General features: G+C 46.2%; 2 protein-coding genes across 3 annotated transcripts in view; both read right to left on the bottom strand.

Annotated features, from left to right (window-relative positions):
* Positions 1-10,764, bottom strand: part of PPM1E (protein phosphatase, Mg2+/Mn2+ dependent 1E) — a 118,498-nt gene extending 107,734 nt beyond the window's left edge. The window contains exons 1-2 of the mRNA XM_083379623.1: positions 10,490-10,764; positions 10,167-10,396 (exon numbers count right to left, since the gene is read on the bottom strand). Coding sequence (XP_083235749.1) covers positions 10,167-10,396; positions 10,490-10,744 — 485 coding nt within the window. The 5' untranslated portion in view covers positions 10,745-10,764. The remainder of the gene's footprint in view (positions 1-10,166; positions 10,397-10,489) is intronic.
* Positions 10,765-21,836: 11,072 nt separating this feature from the next.
* Positions 21,837-23,296, bottom strand: part of RAD51C (RAD51 paralog C) — a 67,380-nt gene continuing 65,920 nt past the window's right edge. For both annotated transcript variants that reach the window (XR_014494464.1, XR_014494465.1), the window contains exon 10: positions 21,837-22,276. The gene's annotated coding sequence lies outside the window, so the exon portion shown is untranslated. The remainder of the gene's footprint in view (positions 22,277-23,296) is intronic.

Genomic DNA, 23,296 nt, shown 5'->3' on the forward strand with positions numbered 1-23,296 from the left:
TTGCTGAGCCCTGACAGCCCTGCAGCTCCAGCCGTCTCTCGCTCAGGCTTGTGCGGTGCTGCCACCGGCTCAGCTCATTCCCCTCCCCTGCTGCCACTTTTCTAGGATGGTCGCGTACCACAAGTGCCATGTGCCCATGTACCACAGGTGGTACCCGTACCACTGGTTGAAAAGCCCTGCTCTAAGTGGCTTCAAGGACCCTCTAAAAGAAGGCAAATGACCAGCTCTCTGCAAGGAGTATAAATCCTTCCATTCCCCACCACCCAGTCAGAACCGAGGAAGCTTCTTGGATGAGAAGCAAAATGTCTTCAAAGATAAAACAAGAAAATCCAGTTGCCTCCTGAAAAAAAGCACCTTTGGGGCAGCCATGACCCAGATGAGCATCTCCACAGTCATTTCTGCTTAGTTTTTGAGCCGGACCCAAAGCCCATCGTCCTTAGAAGTTCTCCTTTTGGGGACAACTCATCCCCTTCCTTCTTTCCCTTGTGTCCTTCTTCTACAACAAGAGTCTTTTGAGGGAGGGAAAAAAAATGAAAAGTTAAAAAAGCCCAATTGATCACCTCACAGACAATAGCTTATTTCTGAACAAGGCCTGTTCCTGTTTACAGCGCTGAAAGGTTTGACGTCGGCTTCCAGCGCTGGCAAAACATTTGGGGACACTGCCGGCGCCTCCGTGCCAAATCCCTTGCTTTCCTCCGAGTTCTTAGGGCTGTTTTCTTTCACTGAGGCCTTTTCGTCTTTTAATAAAGCGTCCGGAATCATATGCTCCAGTAACCCGCTGGATTTCTTCTACTTTCCATTCCCCCCCCCCTCCCCGCCTTCTCCTCTTCTCTCTTCTCATTTATCCATCTGCTAAAGAGGCTCTTCCAGCAAATCATTCAATTTGGTTCAATTGGTTACCAAGGCAGCGCTCGAGTCATAGAAAACCCAATTGACAGCATTAACGGACGCGGATTATAAGCAGGCCAAAAAAATAAAAAATAAAAAAAAGGGGAAGGAAAAAAAAAAGAGCAGGCTGGAAAAATTAAACACGTCCGTTTCCCTACAAGGATCCGCGCTCTTGCTCGGCCAAGGTACACGCGAATCGCTCTTCGCTGAGAGGAATGGGAGAAGGGAAAGGGTTTGGCCTAGTGGTTAAGGCACGAGGCTAAAAAAGGGGGAGGCTGTGAGTTCTAGTCCCACCTCAGGCATGAAAGCCAGCTGGGTGACTTTCTGCCAATCATCAGGAGACACTGAGTTCTAGTTCCGTCTTAGGCATGAAAGCCAGCTGGGTGACTTTGGGCCTATCACCAGGAGACGGTGAGTTCTAGTCCTGCCTTAGGCATCAAAGCCATCTGGGTGACTTTCTGCCAATAATCAGGAGACACTGAGCCTCAGGCATGAAGGCCAGCTGAGTGACTTTGGGCCAATCACCAGGAGACGGTGAGTTCTAGTCCCGCCTTAGGCATGAAAGCCATCTGGGGGACTTTCTGCCAATCATCAGGAGACACGATAGCCATGAAAACCGAATGGGTGACTTTGGGCCAGTCACCAGGAGGCTGTGAGTTCTAGTTCTACACTTTGGAATGAAAACGGGCCGGATGACTTTGGGCCATTTACCAGAAGATGGTGAGTTCCAGTCCCACCTTAGCCATGAAGTCTGAGTGGGTGACTCCTCTCTCAGACCAACCTACCTCACAGGATTGTTGTAGTGGTGAACATAGGAGGAAGAAGGTATGTTAGCTCTGATCGCTGCCTTGCGTTGTTTGTAAAAATAATAAAGGCCGGATACAAATGAATAAATAAAGGTAGGCCAAGCTAAGCATGCCACGTCTTAACCCTGGGAAAAGTTTGCTTCCAATTAATTTGTAAAGGAAGAGATCTTGCATTATAAGGCTGACCTCATCAGTCAAGGTTGGAGGAAATCTAAAAAAAGAGACTTTTGTTTGGACCAGACTCAAATTCCTATTTAATCGATTGCTGGCGTTAGGGTGTATCATGTCAACCCAAGTTCTGGAGAATTCGCTGCAGTTTTCTTAGCAAAGATTTTCAGAAGAGGTTTGCCATTGTTTTCTTCCTAGGGCTGAGATAGAGGGGCTGGCCCATGTCTCCCAGCTGGCTTTGTGCCCCAGGCAGGACTAGATCTCACCGTCTCCTGGTGATTGGCCAAAAATCACCCAGCTAGCTCTCATGCCTAAAGCGGGACTAGAACTCACAGTCTCCTAGTGATTGGCCCAAGGTCACCCAGCTGTCTTTTGTGCTTAAGACAGGATTAGAACTCACTGTCTCATGGTGACTGGCCTAACGTCAGCCAGGTTGGCCCAAACCAGTCAGGTTTCATGCCTAAAGTGGGACTAGAACTCACAGTCTCCTAGTGATTGGCCCAAGGTCACCCAGCAGCTTTCATGCCTAAGGTAGGACTAGAATTCACCATCTCCTGGTGATTGACTCAAAGTCATGCAGCTGGTTTTCGTGCCTAAGGCGGGACTAGAACTCATAGTCTCCTGGTGATTGGCCCAAGGTCGCCCAGCTGGCTTTCATTGCCTAAGGCTGGACTGGAACTCACCGTCTCCTGGTGACTGGCCTAAAGTCAGTCAGGTTTCATGCCTAAAATGGGACTAAAACTCAGTGTCTCCTGGTGATTGGCCCAAGGTCACCCAGCTGGCTTTTGTGCCTAAGGCAGGACTAGAACTCAGATTCTCCCGGTTTCTAAACCAACACCTTCCCCACTAGACCAAACTGGTTCTGTATTTAATCCATTACTGACCCATCAAAGGAACTCTTCACTGGGTTGGGAGTAATTTCATTTTTTTTGGAAAAAAAAGAAAAAGAAGAGAAGCTTGCATTTATCGCAGTGAAAATCCCAATATGATAAGACACATAATAAGTGCCTGGTGGATAACTACATTTAAAGCTGCTGAAGGGAGATTCTATGCATCAATAGCCCAAATCTCCATCTTTAAAGGCAATTTTTCACATCACTCTTCAATTATCCTTTGTGCCGGGAGGCAGTTGTCTGCAAAGATTTATTTGATCACTGCGAATCAGACATTCCACTGCACATTGTCCTCAGCACGGCTCTCATTTTCAAGGGGAAACTTCGAAAGGAAAAGTCGAAGTGAGGACAATTAATAGAAAGACCACCACAACGTGTTTTATATGGCGTTCAGCTGAGTCAAGTACAATGAGGACTAGTGTTATGCAGGTGGTCCTTGACTTACAACCACAACTGGGAACAGAATTTCCACTGATAAGGTCGTCTTTAAGTGGGTCGCAGCTAATTTTACGGACTTTTTCCCACAGTCGTTAAGCAAATCGCTGCATTTGTTAAGTGAATCACTCAGCTGCTTAAAAAAAAACGTGGCTTAAATTGACCGGGTTTACATTAGGGTGAGGACTGTGACCGTCATAAATATGAAGCAGTTGCCAAGCGTCTGAATTTTGATCAGACGTTGATGCAACGGTTGTTCAGAGTGGAAAATGATCACATGTGACTTTTTCCAGTGCTGCTTAGCCCATGTTGAACTGCATAGCACAGTCAAACAAACGTCAGGAACTGATTCACCACAGATGTTTAAGACATTTCTGTATTCTGTCATAAAATGCTTTATGATCATTTTTTTTATATAGCGTAAAAGGTTTTATAAAATTTGCCAAATTTCAATTCCACCAGAGTCAGGAGCTCCAGATTTATGTATTATGCATTATGTAAGTTAGTCCATTTATAATAATAATAATAAAGTTGGAAGGGACCTTGGAGGTCATCTAGTCCAACCCCCTGCTCAGGCAGGAAACCCTATACCATTTTGGACAAATGGCTGTCCAGTCTCTTCTTAAAAACTACCAGTGTTGGAGCATTCACAGCTTCTGGAGGCAGGTTGTTCCACTGGTTAATTGTTCTAACTTTTGAGGTTCCTTCCTTAAGAAATTGTTGCCCTGTGAGTTAGTCAGTTAAAGGTGAAAGACAAGCGAATAATAATAATAATAATAAAGTTGGAAGGGATCTTGGAGGTCATCTAGTCCAAGCCCCTGCTCAGGCAGGAGACACTATACCATTTCGGACAAATGCCTGTCCAGTCTCTTCTTAAAAACTTCCAGTGTTGGAATATTCACAGGTTGCTTCTCTTCTTGATGAGTTTCCATCCGTTGCTTCTTGTCCTGCCTTCAGGCACTTTGGAGAACAGCTTGACTCCCTCTTCTTTGGGGCAGCCTGAGATATTAAAACTCTGCTATCATGTCAAGTTTTAGACAGACAGATGGATGGAGATAGATAGATAGATAGATAGATAGATAGATAGATAGATAGATAGATAGATAGATAGATTGAATTTGGGGGTCTTGCAAGTCTTGCCAGCCCTATTTCTGTACTCTGGGTTAGCAAGGGATAAAGAAATTTGGAGTATGTGTGGATGTCAATCTGGTTGAATAGCTAAGCCATCATTTATCCATGTCTTTGGGGTTTAAGTAAGCTTCCCTTCTCTCCTACAAAGGCAGTGCTTGCCCAATTTTCCTTGCACTGAGCATGAAAGGAAACAAGATGGGTGGATTAAATATTCTGCTAGGTTTTGTGCATCACACTAAACCATGATTAGTCAAATCATGGCTTATTGAATCACCGCAGCTGTGAAGTTAGTAACCAGGCTGTTAAAGTGAATCAGGTTTTTCCACTGGCTTTGCTTGTCCAAAGATTGCAGAAGGGGATCACATGACCTTGGGACACTGAAGCAGACGTATGTACCTGCCAGTGGCCAAGCATCTGAATTTTGATCACGTGACTACAACACTCATAAGCAGGGGTACGCAACCTTGGCTCTTTTATGACTCGTGGAGTTCAATTCCCAGAATTCCTGAGCCAGCATGGCTCAGCTTGGAAACCTCTCCATTTCTCCTCAGCATGGCTGGCTCAGGAATTCTGGGAGTTGAAGTCCACGAGTCATGAAAGAGCTCAGGTTGCCTACCCCTGGTCATAAGTGTGAAAAACACTTTTTTCAATGCCGTGTAACTTTGAACGGTCACTAAATGAATTTTCTAAGTCGAGGACAACTGTATAAAGCTACAGAAAGGCCCATATGAAGCACATCGCCAGATCCAACCAATTTTGCAATATAAAAATATAAAGCATTTTATGACAGAATGCAAAAATGTCATAAAAAACCAGCACTGCAGCATCTCCATGGTCACATGATCAAATTTAAAAAAATTGGCAACTGACTCGTATTTATGACGGTTGCAGTGTCCCAGAGTCACGTGATCCCCTTTCGCAACCATCTGACAAGCAAAGTCTAAAGGGAAGCCAGATTCACTTAACAACCAAGTGACTAACTTAGCAACTACAGTGATTCACTTCACAACGGTGTCAAGGAAGGTCATACAACGGGGGCAAAATTCATTTAACCATCTCACTTAGCAACGGAAATTTGGGGCTCCATTGTGGTTGTAAGTCGAGGACTACCTGTATCTGTGAAAAGAGGACCCAACAGATCACAGATTATCTAACTTAATTACAAAACTACTCATCTGCTGAATTTTACACTCTCCTTTTTAAAGAGACAAATTCAGGTGTGTGTGTGTGTGTGTGTTTCTCTCTGCAATCTTTTCTCATTTTCCTAAATTCTTCCTTTCCCCAATAGGTAGCTATATATATAACCTGAGTTAATTCCACTTAAAACAAGGAAGATTCTCATTGTAATTAAAGAAACGTCCATTTAACTAAAAATAATCCTTTTGGTTACGGGATGTCATATAATTAAACCGCTGCCACATTGAGGAGGGCGGCGTGGCAGAAAAGCTGATCTAGAAACCGTTTTTGCTAGACCCCGAAGGGCCAATACAAGAAGGCAAAAAATGTCATTTCTAAAACCTCCTGTCTGAATCAAAGCAGCAGAAACGGACAGGCCCAAACTGAAAATCCTCTTTTATTCCTGGAATAGCCTCTAGCATCTTTTATGACAGTTCTCACTTCAGTGACCAGGTCTTCGACAGCACGCCAAGCCTATTTTCTGAAAAAGTCCTTCGTCTCTTCCCATCTCTGATCAGCCTTAAAGTGGTTTCCGTCAGGGAAGGGGGTGGGAGGAAAATACCCCCAACCATGCTGCACAGCCAGCCAGCCAGCCAGGGCGGAAGCAGAGAACCAAAGCATCTGTGATCAATTTGGGGTTGGGTCTGCAAAGCTTTGCCTCCAAGGAAAACCCCTATTTCTCTAAATTGCCCGTCAATCGTGGCCAATATTAGGCACCCAGTTACCCCCAGTTAATACTCAGCTGTAACGGTTAGCAAAAATGCCTTCCCCCCCCATGCAAGTGTTAGAAGAGCCTCTCCTAGGAGGGGGGAATTCTAGTTCACCCACACATCCGATCTTGCAAATGCATTTCGACAACCGGCCTGTTAATGTGGTTTGAATTCTGATTACGGTGCTAGCTAAAAGGCTGAATCGGAGCATTTGCCCGTCCGTAGGCATCGGGGGCTCCTGTTCGGTCCCCAAAGGGGGTGGGTGCCCACTTGCCCCTCTCAAATCACTCACTGTCTTATTAATTCGGTTAAGACCCCCCCCTCCCCCTGGCTTAATTCATCCCGGCAGGATTTTTCCACCTAGATGGGGATTTATTTATTTTTTTTGACATAACGCCAGCTTCCTTTCCTACAGTGCCCATCGGTTTTTCAGCAACGCGAAGCTGAAATGAGGAAATTTGGATTATTCACTGGGCCCAGAGGCAGAGCTGAAATACTCCCGTTTGGACCAGGGGATTTTTTTAATTTTTTTATTATCCCTGTTTTCCTGGGATGAAATAACGTCAGCCAGCCGGGCTCTTTTTACACCCATGCTAAGTCATTTTTAAGTCACTTAAGTTGGACAGCCACATAAATCGGTTTAATCGAGGAATAAAGTAAAAGGCATCGATCCCGGTTTACAAATGACACCGTTCGGACAAACCAAATCTGTGCAACGTACAAATCTTATGCGGTTCTCTGTGTCAATCTCTGTTTGTCACGCTTTTTTTTTTAAAAAAAGTGCCTTTTTTGCCTCTTTTAAAATTTGTTTTGCACCTATTTGCCAGCCATCAACCTATTTAAACTCAGCAAATTTCCTGCTTTTCCCCAGTACATTCCCCAACCTTTTCCTGAAATCTACTCTCCCTTCCCTATAAACAGGGGATTTAATCTATGTATTTATTTTGCAACCATCTTTTCACCTTATGGGGTCACCCTTTGCCACAAATTTCCAAAGAGGGATGTAGAGGTGAAAAAAAAAATCTTAATAGAAATATCAAATTCCAACCTGGATTCCTTTCATCTCAGGATTATCTACGGAGATAAAACTATAGACAAGAACCTTTCATATATATTTTTTCTAGCGGTAAGTGGGAACTGCAGAGCTTCTGGAATCTACTTTTTTTAAAAACAAACAAACATCAAATGCAACGTGCTTCGGTAACCAGATTAGAGTCGCTGACATCTAGTCATCCTTTCCTATTAGCATCAAGGCTCAATTCCAAAAAAAGTAACAGGAGGAAAGAGAGTGTCTTTAAACTAGCCAGGATGCCTGTCCGCAGGCAATATCAATTAATTTGCTTCCCTGTGTGTGTTTGTGTGTGTGTGTGTGTGTGATGCCTCACAGTAAAAATAGACCAAAGAAAATCAGAAATAAAACCGCAATAAAGGGGACGTTGCAAATCAACTCCAAACCTAGATTTATAGATGCAGGTGAAAATGCAGATGTGGAAACCCCAGCTGTGATGAGCGCGAGCTGAAAATTTTAAAATGTGCGGAAGGATTTTTCTGCCCATAATTTCTCCTTGCATAATAATCAAAGAGGTTTTCAGGAGGAAGAGGAGGCAGATTACACTTTGCAAATGCTCAGGAGTACTCTTGATTTCTTGTTGCTAGATAATTCTGCATTTGCATATTTTCATGTACAATATAGATTTCCATGGGGTCAAGGTGAGGGTGAGGTGGGACCATAGAAAAGGGGGGGGTACTCCCCTCCCATTTTGGAGGTGGAACCAAAGCTGATCTGACAGCTCAGCTTTCTCATGCCAAGTGGAGAAAGTAAACGTTATAAGCAGGAAAGCACCTTACTTTTTTTCTCAAAAAATCCCCCCCAAAACAGGTCAGCAACTGTAGTTGGGCAACTCCGATTCCCATCATCCACCGACTGTAGCGTGTTCCCATCTTTTGCAGGGTGCCTGCTTGGAGAAGGGCTAGTAGCTAGTCTTTATCAGCCTAACGGTCAGCCTATATTGAGTCCGGGAAGAAAATAACTGATTTTTAACACCAGCCCTGCAGGGTAGGTCTCCCGGTCAGAAATTCGGGAAGGGCCCCTCCTGTTTGGGGGTGGGGGGAAGACAGAGAAATTGAGGGGTTTTGAACCCTTTTGTTCTCCAAGGGAGAAGGAACGAGGCGATCAAACTACAAAATGTGATTGCGCTGAAGATCTGTGCAAGAATTCAGGTTTTATTTGAAAGTATTTCCCACCTTTGTGGAAAAGCAATCTGGCTTTTGCAAGCCCCCCCCCTATGTACTCCTCTAGAGTGTGTAGGGGAGAATGGGAGTTGGAGTCCAACCCCCTGCCAGGCAGCATCTCCAGATGGGGCTGGGCTTCCTGAGAGAAACGGGGTGTATGGATATTGTAGTCATAGGTCCTGCCAGGAACCCTCTCCACCAACAGTGGGTGGGCTGGGATTCCCAAGCAGGGGAGGATGGGAGTTGGAGTCCAACCCCCTGCCAGGCAGCATCTCCAGATGGGGCTGGGCTTCCTGAGAGAAACGGGGTGTATGGATATTGTAGTCATAAGTCCTGTCAGGAACCCTCTCCACCAACAGTGGGTGGGCTGGGATTCCCAAGCAGGGGAGGATGGGAGTTGGAGTCCAAGACCCTGCCCAGCAGCTTCTCCAGAGCTTAATCTCCTGAGTGAGACAGGGGGGTGTATGGGTAGTGTAGTCACTTCTGGAGCCCTCTCCACCAAGCAGTGAAGTTTGCAGTCCTCACCCTCCCGATACACAGAGGGCTAGAGGTCCCAAACGGTTAAGTATGGATGATGTAGTCCCCGCCTTCTCCCCAATGCAGGACTAGAGATCCCAAATGGGGGAGTATGGATGATGTAATCTCCCATCCTTTCCTCCATGAGTAAAGAGAGCTAGAGGTCCCAGACAGGGGAGTATGGATGATGTAGTCCCCCACCCTCTCCCCAATGCAGGACTAGAGATCCCAGACGGGGGAGTTATGGATGATGTAGTCCCCCACCCTCTCCCCAATGCGGGACTAGAGAACCCAGACGGGAGAGTTATGGATGATGTAGTCCCCCACCCTCTCCCCAATGCGGGACTACAGATCCCAGGCGGGGGAGTTATGGATGATGTAGTCCCCCACCCTCTCCCCAATGCGGGACTAGAGATCCCAGGCGGGGGAGTTATGGATGATGTAGTCCCCCACCCTCTCCCCAATGCAGGACCAGAGATCCCAGACGGGGGAGTTATGGATGACGTAGTCCCCCACCCTCTCCCCAATGCAGGACTAGAGATCCCAAACGGGGGAGTTATGGATGATGTAGTCCCCCACCCTCTCCCCAATGCGGGACTAGAGAACCCAGACGGGAGAGTTATGGATGATGTAGTCCCCCACCCTCTCCCCAATGCGGGACTAGAGATCCCAGGCGGGGGAGTTATGGATGATGTAGTCCCCCACCCTCTCCCCAATGCAGGACCAGAGATCCCAGACGGGGGAGTTATGGATGACGTAGTCCCCCACCCTCTCCCCAATGCAGGACTAGAGATCCCAAACGGGGGAGTTATGGATGATGTAGTCCCCCACCCTCTCCCCAATGCAGGACTAGAGATCCCAAACGGGGGAGTATGGATGATGTAGTCTCCCATCCTTTCTCAAGATGTAAAGGGAGCTGGGAGTGCCAGATAGGGGCGCGCGTATGGATGGTGTAGTCCCCCACCCCCGCACCCTCCCAAACAACCTCTCCCGAGTCATCCGCCTACAGCCCTCTCTCTGGACCATGGGCGCTGGAGTCCAGCCCCATCCCCTCCTTCCCAGAGACATCGCGCGCTTCCTCCCCAGCGGCCCTTCCCCAGCCTGCCAGCAGCGGCGCATGGGAGTTGGAATCCCGGGTCTTTCCTCTCCCCCCCCCACACACACATACACACACACCGACACCCCCCACCACCACCGTCCCCGCCACTCACTACTTGTAGAGCTGCTGCAGGCAGAGGTCCAGGCACTCGCCCTCCACCTCCTCCTCCGCGATGTGCTCGGAGAGCGGCCGGGGCAGCGAGGGCAGCGGGGGCAGAGGCGGCGGGCACGGGCTGGCCGGGCGAGGCGGCGGCGCGGGCTCGGCCGGAGGAGCTTCCTCGGGCTCGGCGTCTCCGGACGGGCTGGCTCCGTCCTGCCCGGCGCCTTCCTCCTCTTCCTCTTCCTCCCCCGGTCCGGCGGCGGCGGCTGCATCCTCGGGCTCTCCTCTTCCTCCTCCTCCTTCTTCTCCTTCCTCCTCCTCCTCCTCCGCCGCTACCTCCTCGCCGCCGCCGGCTTCTCCGTCCCCGCCAGGCGGCGGCGGCAGCGGCGGCGGCAGCGGCGGCTGCTCATCCCCGGCTTGGCCGCCGGCCGCCTCGCCTCCTTCGCCGCCCGCCGAGGAGTCGGCGGCGGCGGGCGAGGCGGGCGCCGGGCTCTGGGCCGCCTCGAAGGGCCCGCGGAAGTCGCCCAGGAAAGCCTCGAGGAAGCGGCGGTAGGTCCGCTCCTCCGCGCTGCAGGGGCCGCCCGCGGCCATCGCTCCGCACGCCCGGCCGGCAGCCACCCAGCCCCAGCCCCGCGCGCGCGCCCCGCCGGAATCCCCGCGCCCCGCCTCCGCCCGCGCGCGCCCGCCCAGCCGGCAGGGAGGGAGGGAGGGAGGGAGCGCGCGCCCGGCTTGGCTCTTCCCCCTCCCTCGCCGGACGCTGCAAGAAAGAGAGAACTAAGCGGGGAGGGGGCGTGCAATCCCCCCTCCCCTCCCGTCTCTCCCCGGACGCTGCAAAAAGGGAGACTCCCCTCCCCTCCTTTCCAAGCGGGGAGGGGGCGTGCAACGCCGTCCTTTCCTCTTCCTCCCTTCCTCTCTCTCTCTCTCTTTCTTTCTCTCCGGACGCTGCAAAAAGGGAGGACACCCCCCACCCCCACCTTTCCAAGCGGGGAGGGGGCGTGCAATCCCGTCCTCTCCTCTTCCTCCCTCCCTCCCTCCCTCCCTCTCTCTCTTTCTTCCTCCCCGGACGCTGCAAAAAGGGAAGACTCCCCCCCCCACCTTTCCAAGCGGGGAGGGGGCGTGCGATCCCGTCCTTTCCTCTTCCTCCCTCCCTCTCTCTCTCTCTCTCTTTCTTTCTTTCTTTCTCTCCGGACTCTGCAAAAAGGGAGGACACCCCCACCCCCTCCTTTCCAAGCGGGGAGGGGGCGTGCAATCCCGTCCTCTTCTCTCCCTCCCTCCCTTTCTCCCCGGACGCTGCAAAAAAAGGGAGACGCGGGGAGGGGGCGTGCAATTCACCCCCTCCCCTTCTCCTCTCCCTCTCTCCCCGGACGCTGCAAAAAAGGGAGAAACACCCCCCCCCCTTTCCAAGCGGGAAGGAGGTATGCAATCCTTCCTCCTCTTCCTCCCTGGACTCTGCAAAAAGGGAGAAACCCCCCCTCCTTTGCCAAGGGCTGAGAGAGCGTGCAACACCCCCCCTCCTCTCTTCCCTGATTCTGCAAAAAAAAGAAGATACCCCCCCTTTCCAAGCAGGGAAGGGGTGAGCAATTTCCCCTTCCTTGTTGTCTCCTCCCGGACTCTGAAAAAAGGGAGATTTGCCAAGGGGAGAGGGATGGCAAAGGGGGGGGGAATCTCCCTCCCTCTCTCTGGACTCAAAAAGAGGGACTTCCCCTTTCCAAGTGTGTGTGTGTGTGTGTGTGTGTGTGTGTGTGTGTGTGTAAAAAATCCCCCTCCCATCCTATTCCTCCCTTCCTGGACTCTGCAAAAAGAGAGAACCCCCCCCTTTCCAAGCGGGGAAGGGGTGTGCAACTCTCCTCTTCTCCTCCAGCAGCCTGCAGAGAAACACAAGCTCTGCACACAGACATACCCCTCCAACCTGATGGGCCGCTGGGGTACTCCGATTCCCATCATCCGCAGGCCAACATTGCTTCCCATCCTTTGCAGGGCGCCTGCTTAGGGAAATGGATGGTGGCTAGTCCGTAAGTCTAACATCGCTTGCAGCCCCAAAAGGGTCCAGCGGCCTGGGCGGCTGGGGGGGGGGGCAAAGCAAGGGGGACCCTGAATGCTTTTGTCTTCTTTTTTTTCCCTGTTGGGAATACTGCAAACAAGGTGGGGGGGGGGGGAAGACCGTTCTCCAGGAGCCAGACCAGTGTTTACTTTCAAGGACTTCTTTTTTTCATATTTCTAATCGGACAAAACTGTTAAAAGCAACTGAATTTTTCCTGCCAAGTTACAAAAAAAAAAGCACTAAAAAAGCGACTTATGACCGTTTTCCACACTTATGATTAGCAACTGACTCATATTTATGACAGTTGCAGTGTCCCAGGGTCACGTGATCCCCTTTGGCCATCTTCTGACAATCAAAAGTCAATTACCGTAACCAGTGGAACGGCTTGCCTCCAGAAGTTGTGGGTGCTTCATCACTGGAGGTTTTTAAGAAGAGACTGGACAGCCGGTTGTCTGAAATGGTATAGGGTTTCCTGCCTGAGCAGGGGGTTGGACTAGAAGACCTTGAAGGTCCCTTCCAGCTCCATTCTGAATCTTCTAATCTTTTCGACCATGCCCTATGAACTCCCCAGCTTAGAAAATATACGGTAAGCAGATTCTCTGAGCTGCTAACACAAATCTGAGTGAATTGTGATCTAGTGGTGGAAAAGTCCAATGCCGTTTTAGTTTGCCTCCACAGATGTATACGCAGTTTTAGCTTGCAGCGCGCGAGAGAAATACAGTTTTCATTCTGCATCCAGGGACTTTGTGGCTTTCTCTGGACCCCGCCTCAAATCCTTGGCCCAGAAGTGAACAGCACTCTTTTTTTTTTTTGAGGGATTGAAACAGGTTCAAACCAGAGAATTGAGGAAGATCAGGAGATTATTTTTATTTTATTTTATTAAATTTATATACCGCCCTATTCCCGTAGGACTCAAATTAGCAATGGATGTCCTGCAAAGAAAGATGAATGGAGAGCTGAGCAAACTTTGTTTTGAGAAGAAAGGGAACATAACAGTCCTGAAACGGTGTTTCCTAAATGAAGGTCAAAACCTGGATCTCCTGTTCTGGCACGCTGGGATGAAAGGTTTAAATTATAGAAAAGCTGATTCTGGTTGAATGTTGGTCAGGATGAGCGCAGGATGTCTCCGAGATTAACTCATATTCTTTCCCTACAGAGTAGTATGATCCCCTTTGGGCATTAGAAGCTCAGTTTCAAAGTCTATAAAGTTTAATTAATGATCATAACACAGGTAGTCCTCGACATACGACCACAATGGAGCCCCAGTTTTTCCGTGGCCTTAACAGTTGTTGAATGAGTTTTGTCCCATTTTATGACCTTCCTTGCCACGATTGTTAAGTTGAATTACTGCAGTTGTTAAGATTAGTAACCACGGTTGCTAAGTGAATCTGGCTTCCCCATTAACTTTGTCAGAAAGTCACAAAGGGACAAGGAAACCGTCATAAGTATGAGTCAGTTGCCAAGTGTCTGAATTTTGATCAGGTGTGCTGAAATGGTCGCATGCATGGAAAATGGTCACAAGTCACACTGTTATTATGGTTTCCCCGTGTATCTGATCATCACATCTATTATCTTCATGTTTCCTTCCCCTTTTAATTCAGCTGAAGCTGCAAAATTGGGGCAAAGCTTAAAAAAATAAGCTTTTTGCCGTATGAAAAGGAAAAAAGACCTATTTAGGAAGACAGTGTTAGGTGTTTTAAGTTCAAACTGGGTAAAGTTTGCATTAGATTTCACCTAAACAAAGTCACTTTTTCTTTTCTTCCTCTTCTGCTTGTCATGATAAACCACAAATAACCACGTACAAACATAAACTTTGTTTTTTATTAGAGGCATCGGAATTATTTTGGGCAGTGTTTCTCAACCTCTGTAACTTTTAAGACGGCTGGATTTTGACTCCCAGAATTCCCTAGCCAGTAATGCTGGCGGGGGGATTCTGGGAGTTGAAGTCCACCCCATCTTAAAAAGTTAAGACGTAAAAAGTTAAGTTGGGAAAAATTGCAATTGTCTTTGTTGGGACGGATTGCAGCAGTGAAAATGAATGTCCTGCCCAAATTTTTATTCTTATTTCAAATGATACCGATTCTTAAGAAAGATTCTAATTTGGAGGAATGGCAGCGTGGTATCAATAAATTTGTGTGGGCAGGGAAAAAGCCACGAGTTAAACTTAAGATTATGCAGGATACTCGTGAATGAGGTGGCCTTAAATTGCCTAATCTTAAATTATATTATGAAGCTGCTGCATTAGTAGGAATAAGCGATTGGATTAATTTGACGCAACCGAGGTTATTAAATTTTGAGGGCCATGATTTGTTGTTTGGCTGGCATGCATATTTGTTGTATGATAAGAAGGTAGATTCTGTGTTTAGGATGCATATTTTAAGACAGGCACTGCTGAGAGTTTGGAAGAAGTACAGATACAAGTTAAGCAGCAAGATACCATTGTGGGCAATTCCAAAACACGCAATAGAAAATATACATGCTGGTTTCAAACACGATGAGACTACTTACAAGGAAATTTTAAGTTTGGAAAGGAATGTTTGGTGCCTGAAATCATATAATTTCTTGCGAGAAGAAAAGGTTGTTCAAACTTGGTTTCAATATATTCAGTTACGGGCCAGGTGGAAAGAAGACCAGAAAAATGGATTTGTAATGACTGATGAAAATTTGATAAAGCAAATTAGAAATCAGGGACCAGCACATATTAAACGGATATATCTTGCATTGATAGAGATCGATTCAGAAACAGAGCTGGTTAAGGATTGCATGATAAAATGGGCCCAAAACATTCAGGAAGTTATTACAATGGACACCTGGGAAAAGATTTGGGTGAGGAATGTAAAATTTACACAAGCTCAAAATTTAAGAGAGAATTTTTACAAAATGTTTTATAGATGGCATTTAGATCCTAAAAAGCTTGCAAGTATGTATCCGAATTATCAGCCTAAATGTTGGAGGTGCGGTGATGAAGATGCAACATATTTTCACATATGGTGGACTTGTAAAAAGGTTAAGGCTTTTTGGATAAAAGTCTGGTGGAATATGCAGAAGGTTTTTAAACGGAGGATAAAGTTTTGCCCACAATTTTTTTTGTTGGGAATAATTGTCGACGCTACAGTTGTGGACTCCAAGTTGATGTTGAACTTAGTTACGGCAGCAAGACTTTTGATAGGTCAATATTGGAAGAAAGAGGAACTGCCGACTATACAAGAGTGGATTTTAAAGGTTTCCGACCTGGCAGAGATGGCGAAGATTTCGGCCTATTTGAAAGATCATTCGCAAGAACATTATATTATGGAATGGAGAAAATGGATTGAGTTTATCCAGAACAAGTATAGGGTTAAGAAGTTTTACGTAGCATTCGAATAAGTCTTCCTTCGCTTTGTTTTTTCTTTTTTCTATTTTAGTTTCTTATATATATTTAATATTGCTAAGGCTTGTTTTATCCTATACAAGCTAGAGAGTAATGGATTTTAGAACTTGTAATTGCTAGTATATGGTTGTCTATGATTGCTTTTTTATATATATATACCTTGTATTTAGCTCTGGGAAGTCGGGGGGGGGGGAGGGGGGGAGGGGGGGAGGAGGGTGGGGGAAGGGGGGGTTCTTTAAAGGAAAACTGTATTGTAAAACTTTTCAATAAAAAAGACCCTCACATGGCAAAAAAAAAAAAAAGTTAAGACGTACTGTAGTGTAGACAATTCCTCCCCCAGTTCTGGAAGACGGAATCGGATTTATTGATAATGCTTGCTTATCTTCCTTCCTCCAGCGTGGCAGATCCTTGTCTGATTGCCTTGTGGCGAAATTAGCAGAGGTGTTCTCAGGATTATGATCCTGGGGGGGGGGGATTTCAATCTGCGTGTTTTGAACTCTGGGTCAGAGGTGGCTTCAGAGTTCAGGGCCAATCATGGACACAATGATCCAACTTATCAAGGGTCCAAGGTTAATTGTCTTCACTGTTAAGAAGTCTCTCCTTGATTAGTTTTTATAATAATAATAATAATAATAATAATAATAATAATAATAATAATGATGATGATGATGATGATGATGATGGAAGGGACCTTGGAGGTCATCTAGTCCAACCCTATCCATTTCAGACAAATGGCTGTCCAGTCTCTTTTTAAATACTTCCGGTGTTGGAGCATTTACGGCTTCTGGAGGCAGGTTGTTCCACTGGTTAATTGTTCTTACTGTCAGGAAGTTTCTCCTTAGTTCTAGGTTACTTCTCTCCTTGATTAGTTTCCATCCGTTACTTCTTGTCCTGCCTTCGGGCGCTTTGAAGAATAGCTTGACTCCCTCTTCTTTTGGGTAGCCCCTGAGATACTGGAAGACTGCTATTGTGTCCCCACTCATCCTTCTCTTCATTAAACTAGACATACCCAATTCCAGCAACCGTTCCTTGTATGTTTCAGCCTCAGTCCCCTAATTATCTTTGTTGTGCTTCTCTGCACTCTTTTTAAGAGTCTCAACATCTTTTTTTACATCATGGTGACCAAAACTGGATGCAGTATTCCAGGTGTGGCCTTACCAAAGCATTGTAAAGTGGTATTAGTACTTCACTTGATCTTGATTCTATCCCTCTGTTAATGCAGCCTAGCACTGTGTTGGCTTTTTTGGCAGCTGCAGCACAGGGCTGGCTCCTATTGAAGTGATTGTCCACTAGGACTCCGAGATCCCTCTCACAGTTACTACTATTGAGCAAGGTGCCACCTATAGATCTCCTGCTTGAGCAGGGGGCTGGACTAGAAGACCTCCAAGGTCCCTTCCAGCTGTCTTCTGATTGAAACCACAAAGGAAATCACACAGTAGATCTGGACTTTGTCTCGGATTAGTGACATACAGGGTGTCCCTGACTTAAAATCACAGTTGGGCTCAAAATATGTTGCTAAGCGAGAGAGCTGGTAAAAAAAACTGTCATAAAACATAGCCATGCTGCAAGTAGTTGTAAATGCCACCGTGTTGCCGAGCCCCCGCAACAGGAGGGCCTGTTGGAACGTCAGATCCACATCATAAGTTCCCTTCTTCAGGTAGGTCATAACTTCGAGGACTGCCTGTGATCGGATGGTTCTGAGAGACACAGCTGGCATGGGTGGGATTGGCATCCATGAAGGAAAAGGACTGGAGAATGAACATATGATCTCTCTGTGGGACAGGACTAGCATTAACCACCCCATGCCCCAAAACCCAGATTACTATAGGTGGTCCTCGACTTACAACACTTTGTTTATTGACCGTTTGAAGTTAACAATGGCCCTGAAAAAATTGAGTTATGACCATTTTTCACACGACCGTTGCAGCACCCCTGTGTTCACGCGATCAAAATTCGGACGCTTGGTAAGTGACTCATATTTACGACGGTCGCAGTGTCCTGGGGTCACGTGATCCCCCTTTGCATCCTTCTGACAAGCAGTCAATGGGGAAGCCGGATTTCACTTAACGACCATGTTACCAACTTAACAACCGCAGAGGTTCACTTAACAACAGCGGCAAAAGGAAGGTTGTAAACTGGGGCAAAACTCACTTAACGGCCGTCTTGCTGAACCACGGTAACTTTGGGCTCTATTGTGGCCGTAAGTCAAGGACTGCCTGTAAAAGGGAAAAACCTTTTTAACAACCGCTTGGCTAACTTAAGCATCGCCGTGATCCCCTTAACAACGGTGGCCAGGAAGGTCATACAATGAGGCAAACCTCACTTAAGAACTGCCTTGCTTAAGACATTTGGGGCTTAATTTGTGGTCATATCTGTATTTGTAGTTTATTTATTACATTTACGTGCCAGCCATCTCACTCTATAAAGGGACTCCGGGAGGCAACAGCACCTCTGAAGGGTGTTTTTTTGTTCTGAAATCTGAGAAGGGCTTCACAGTTTCAAAAATTAAAAAAAAACGTACCCATAAACAGCCTAAAAAGCTTTTAGCAAAACCCTCGGAACGCCATCCCTTCAGTTTTTCACTAAAAGCCTCGACTGAACCTGGAGTGCAGAGTGAAAACCAAAAAAATATAATAATGAAAAAAAAATCAATATTCACTTTTTTCCCAAGTAAACACAAGAGGACCCAGGAATTTCTCCTACGTAAAAAGGCTGCATTATCTCAGGGTATTTATAAATGGAGGGCATTGTGGAGGGTGTAATAAGCATGATTGGGGTCTGGAAAAGCAAAGGGAAATCAATTTGCAACCTGACCCACCATGCCATTAAGCTGAAACTGCTAAGATTCATGTGAGGGTGGTTTTTTTTTTCTCCACTTGGAAACAAAAAGGAACTATGCATTCTCCCAGGATCTGCTCCCACCTAGAATATAAATCAGATCAAAGCAGCAGAATTAAAAAATTTTCACAGCAAGGCCACCCCAGAAATAAGATACACGTAGTCCTCAGCTTATAACCATCTAATAATGATGATGATAACGATGATGATCATCATGACCATGATGATAAAGTTGGAAGGGACCTTGGAGGTCATCTAGTCCAACCCCCTGCTCAGGCAGGAAACCCTATACCATTTCAGACAAATGGCTCTCCAGTCTCTTATTAAAAACTTCCAGTGTTGGAGCATTCACCACCTCTGGAGGCAGGTTGTTCCACTGGTTAGTTGTTCTAACTGTCAGGAAGTTTCTCCTTAGTTCTAGGTTGCTTCTCTCCTTGACTAGTTTCCATCTGTTGCTTCTTGTCCTGCCTTCAGGCGCTTTGGAGAATAGCTTGACTCCCTCTTCTTTGGGGCAGCCCCTGAGATACTGGAATGCTGCTATCATGTCCCCCCTCGTTCTTCTCTTCATTAAACTAGACATACCCAATTCCAGCAACCGTTCCCTATATGTTTTAGCCTCCAGTCCCCCAATCATCTTTGTTGCTCTTCTCTGTACTCTTTCTAGAGTCTCAACATCTTTTTTACATCATGGTGACCAAAACTGGGTGCAGTATTCCAAAGCATTGTAATCAAACTAAAAGCATGATTGCTAATGTGCAAATAAATTATTCAGGGTATTATTGCAGACAGGACAACAATAAAGTCTCTCACAAACAAACAGAAGTGCAATAACCCTTCAGGAATATATATTATATTCAAAAGGACAAACTCAAACAATTAGATCTCGTCTTATTGTGATTTTCTGCTTCAAGGATGGAAGAGATCCGATCCGGACACCACAATTATATTAAAAACAATGACTGAGATTTTATTATCTAAATTGAATGAGGTATAAAACTTTTTTGAACTGTGGGAAAACGGTTGAAACACAGGTAGTCCTCAGCTTACGACCGTTTGTTTAGTGACTGTTTGAAGTTAAAAGGGCACTCAAAAACCCTGATTTACAACCCATAAGATTTATAATAAGATAAGGTAACCTTTGTCGTCATTTTTTACTATTAGCACACTGGCCCACATTAAAAATGAAATTCTGTTGCCTGCTCTCAAAGTATGTATCTACCCATACACATACATAATGTTAACGCTGCTAACGTCGGATGTTTTTGCTTTGACAACAGTTAGAGATGCAACCATTTTCTTCTTATGTTTTACTCTTAGAGTTAGAGTTAGATGATGCTGGGGGGAGGAATGTGCCTGAGAGTTTAGCTAGACATAACAATACTGAACCTAGTGTGAGAACCAAGGTCATTGAAATAAGAGATGCTAAGAATTGGCGGCTGGAGGGGAAGCCTGCATTTCAAACGAATTGGGGAATGTGATTTATGACTGTGAATTGAGGGAGGGAATTGTGCTTTGATACTTTGTGCCCAGGGGAGGGGAATTCAGATTTTGGCTTTGACTTATGTTAGTGCCGATGCTATGCTACTCAAATAAAGATTCTTTAAGGTAAACAATGCCTCAAAGTTCTTTGAAGAGTCTCATCTGCCAGAACCATGACACATAACACACGTATACACACACTATACACCCCCCCTATATATCACCGTCCATTTTGAATACATAGCGGAAAGAGGAGTTCACAAGGCTGATGCTGTATGTTCTACTTCAGATACCATTGGAAGCTGGTTAAGCAAGAAGCCTCTTAACATTTAGTCTGAATTTCCTTTCTTGTAGTTTCCATGTGCTAGCTCCGGTCTTGCCTTAGGGAAGTGTTTTTCAACCCTGACAATTTTCAGGTGCATGGACTCCAACACCCAGAGTTCCTCAGCCATCCTGCTTTAAGATGGTGGATTTCAACACCCAGAATTCCCCAGCCATCCTGCTTTAAGATGCTGGACTTCAACTCCCAGAATTCCCCAGTCATCCCACTTTAAGATGGTGGATTTCAACTCCCAGAATTCCATGCTTGAACCTGTGCAACTCCGCCTCCTATTGAAGATCCGTTTCTTTTGAACAATTTGTATCCATCCGTCAGTCCATTCCATTCATGTGGTTTTAGTGTTTGATTGTGTGTCCGAGTTAATAGTTCCTCCACTGGGGTAAATGGAGAAGCAAAACCCATTCCCTTCTACCACTGATGCTGTTACGTAGTTGGGTAATGAAATGCCTGCAAAAAAACAACCAAGCTCAGAGAGCACCAAGGAACCCACAGTCCTGCTCCTCCACCCCCTCCTCCTCCTCCACTCTGCAACCCTTCTCTTTTAGCACTGATGACGTTACATAGTTGGGGAATGAAACACCTGCACAGAATCAATCAATCAATCAATCAATCAATCAGAATAGTGCTGGAAGGGACCTTGGAGGTCTTCTAGTCCTCAAGCAGGAGACCCTGTACCATTTCAGACAAGTGACTCTCCCCAGGGGTCAGCAACCTGAAACAGTGAAAGAGCCACTTGGAACCGGTTCCCTCACAAAAGGAAAAACTGGGAGCCGCAAAAAATGTGAGCACATCCCACAAAAGGCGAGTTATGCACCTACCCTGCATATTTGAATTGATTGGTTGAACTTTTTTAGTCCCACTTTTCTTTGGGGGGGACTGCACATGGCAGAGGACTGGGAGCCGCAGGAGACGGCTGAAAGAGCCGCATGTGGCTCCGGAGCCACGGGTTGCAGACCTGTGCTCCAGCCTTTTCTTAAAACCCTCCAGTGATGGGAGCACCCACCATTTTCTGGAGGCAAGGAGTTCCACTGGCTAATTGTCCTCACTGTTAGGAGGTTTCTCCTTAATTCCAGGTTGCCCCTCTCCTTGATCGGTTTCCAGCCATTGTTTCGTGTCTTGCCTTCTGGTGCTTTGGAGAATAAGTTGACCCCCCTCTTCTTTGTGGCAGCCCCTCAAATACTGGAACGCTGCTATCATGTCTCCCCTGGTCCTTCTTTTCTCTAGACTAGCCAAACCCAATTTCCTGCAACCGTTCTTCGTATGTTTTTGCCTCCGGTCCCCTAATCATCTTTGTTGCTCTTCTCTGCACTTTTGTTTCCCAAAGTCTCAACCTCTTTTTTGTAATGTGGTGATGAAATCCGAACGCAGGATTCCAGGTGTGGCCTTCTTTTAAGCCTTTCTGAAAAGCCTTGGACTGCACCATTGCGGCTGCCATTTTGACTTTGCTGACCATATGCTGCAGATGCCCCGATTGGTAACCTCGTAGCAAATTTAGAGCAGCTTTGCTTCAATCGATTGATTGAGCTGAAAGGCGAAACAAAGACACCCACCCCCCCGGAGTAATTAATCTGCTACCCAGAACAGCTTTCTGTAAAATCTTCCCCTGAGCAGGGTCATTTACTACTTGATGTAGAGCTTTTCTCAACCCACAGCTTGCTTACATCTCTTATGATGTATCACCTCTGTGCGCCTACTTCCCCAAGATAGGATAATAATCCTTGATTTATCTTGTGATATGAAGTCTTGCTGCCTTAAGAAATGGTCAGGCCTCAGACCAACTTCGTAGCGACATAAAAAGTAAATTACCGCTATAATTACTGTACCATGGAGCAGAATAATATTAAGAGAATGAGTATTTCCACACAGTTGGAGGAAGTGACTCTGCCAGCGAACAGGGAGAGCCAGGCTGAGTTTCTGGGCTGGCCTCTGCTTATTTCCTTTGATAGGATGTCTCAATGTTCCAGAAAATGATTTACACAAGACAGTAGCATCCAGATATGTTCTTTTAGAGCAGCAATAGTTTCTCAGCAAACAAGAACATCCATTCAGGCCCACCTTAAATAAATAAATTAAAAAAACATTAGTCACAGAATTGCAAATTGGAAGGGTTGGCAGGATCCTTAGAGGTCATCTATTCTAATCCCTCCCCAGTGTGGGACTGGATCATAGTATCACCGACTCTGGGTAGGTTGTTGCATTGTTGAACCTCTCTTCTTCTTAGGAAATGCATCTAGTCTTGTTCATTAAAAGAGATCTATTGTGTCTCTTGATCAGATCCGCGACTTACAGCACAGCAAGGGTCTTCAAACTTGGCCCTTTTATGGCTGGTGGACTTCAACTCCCAGAATTCCTCAGCCGGGATGCTTTAAGACAGGGGTCTTCAAACTTGGCCCTTTTATGACTGGTGGACTTCAACTCCCAGAATTCCTCAGCCAGGCACGTGTTGAAGTCCACCAGTCATAAAAGGGCCAAGTTTGAAGACCCCTAACCTACAGCCATTCATTTAGTGTCCGTTCAAACTTAGAACGGCACTGAAATGATTTATGACCATTTTTCATGCAAACAGCATCAACATTTGGACGCTCGGCAACTGACATGTATTGCTGACGGTTGCACTGACCTGAGGTCATGTGATCCCCTTTTGTGACAAGCAAAGTCAACGAGCAAGCCAGAGAGACCGAACAACCGTGTTACTGAGTTAACAACTGCAGTGATCCCCTTAACAACTGGGGCAAGAAAGATTGTAAAATGAAGCAAAACTCACTTAGCAACTGTTGCTTAGCAACAGAATTTTTAGGGCTCAAAATCCCTCCTTAGACATGAAATCTGGCTGGGTGGCTTTGAGACAATCACCAGGAGACAGCGAGTTCTAGTCACGCCATAGATGGAAAGCTGATTGGGTGGCTTTGGGACAATCACCAGGAGACGGTGAGTTAGTTTAGTTTAGTTTAGTTTATTAAATTTTTATACCGCCCTTCGACCGAAGGACTCAGGGCGGTGAACAGGGCATATAATAAAAATACAAAAATACAAAAGTTAAAATAGAATTAAATTAATGCCCAAAATAAAACAATA

The sequence above is a fragment of the Vipera ursinii genome, assembly GCF_947247035.1.
Source record: "Vipera ursinii genome assembly, chromosome: 1".
NCBI lineage: Eukaryota > Metazoa > Chordata > Lepidosauria > Squamata > Viperidae > Vipera > Vipera ursinii.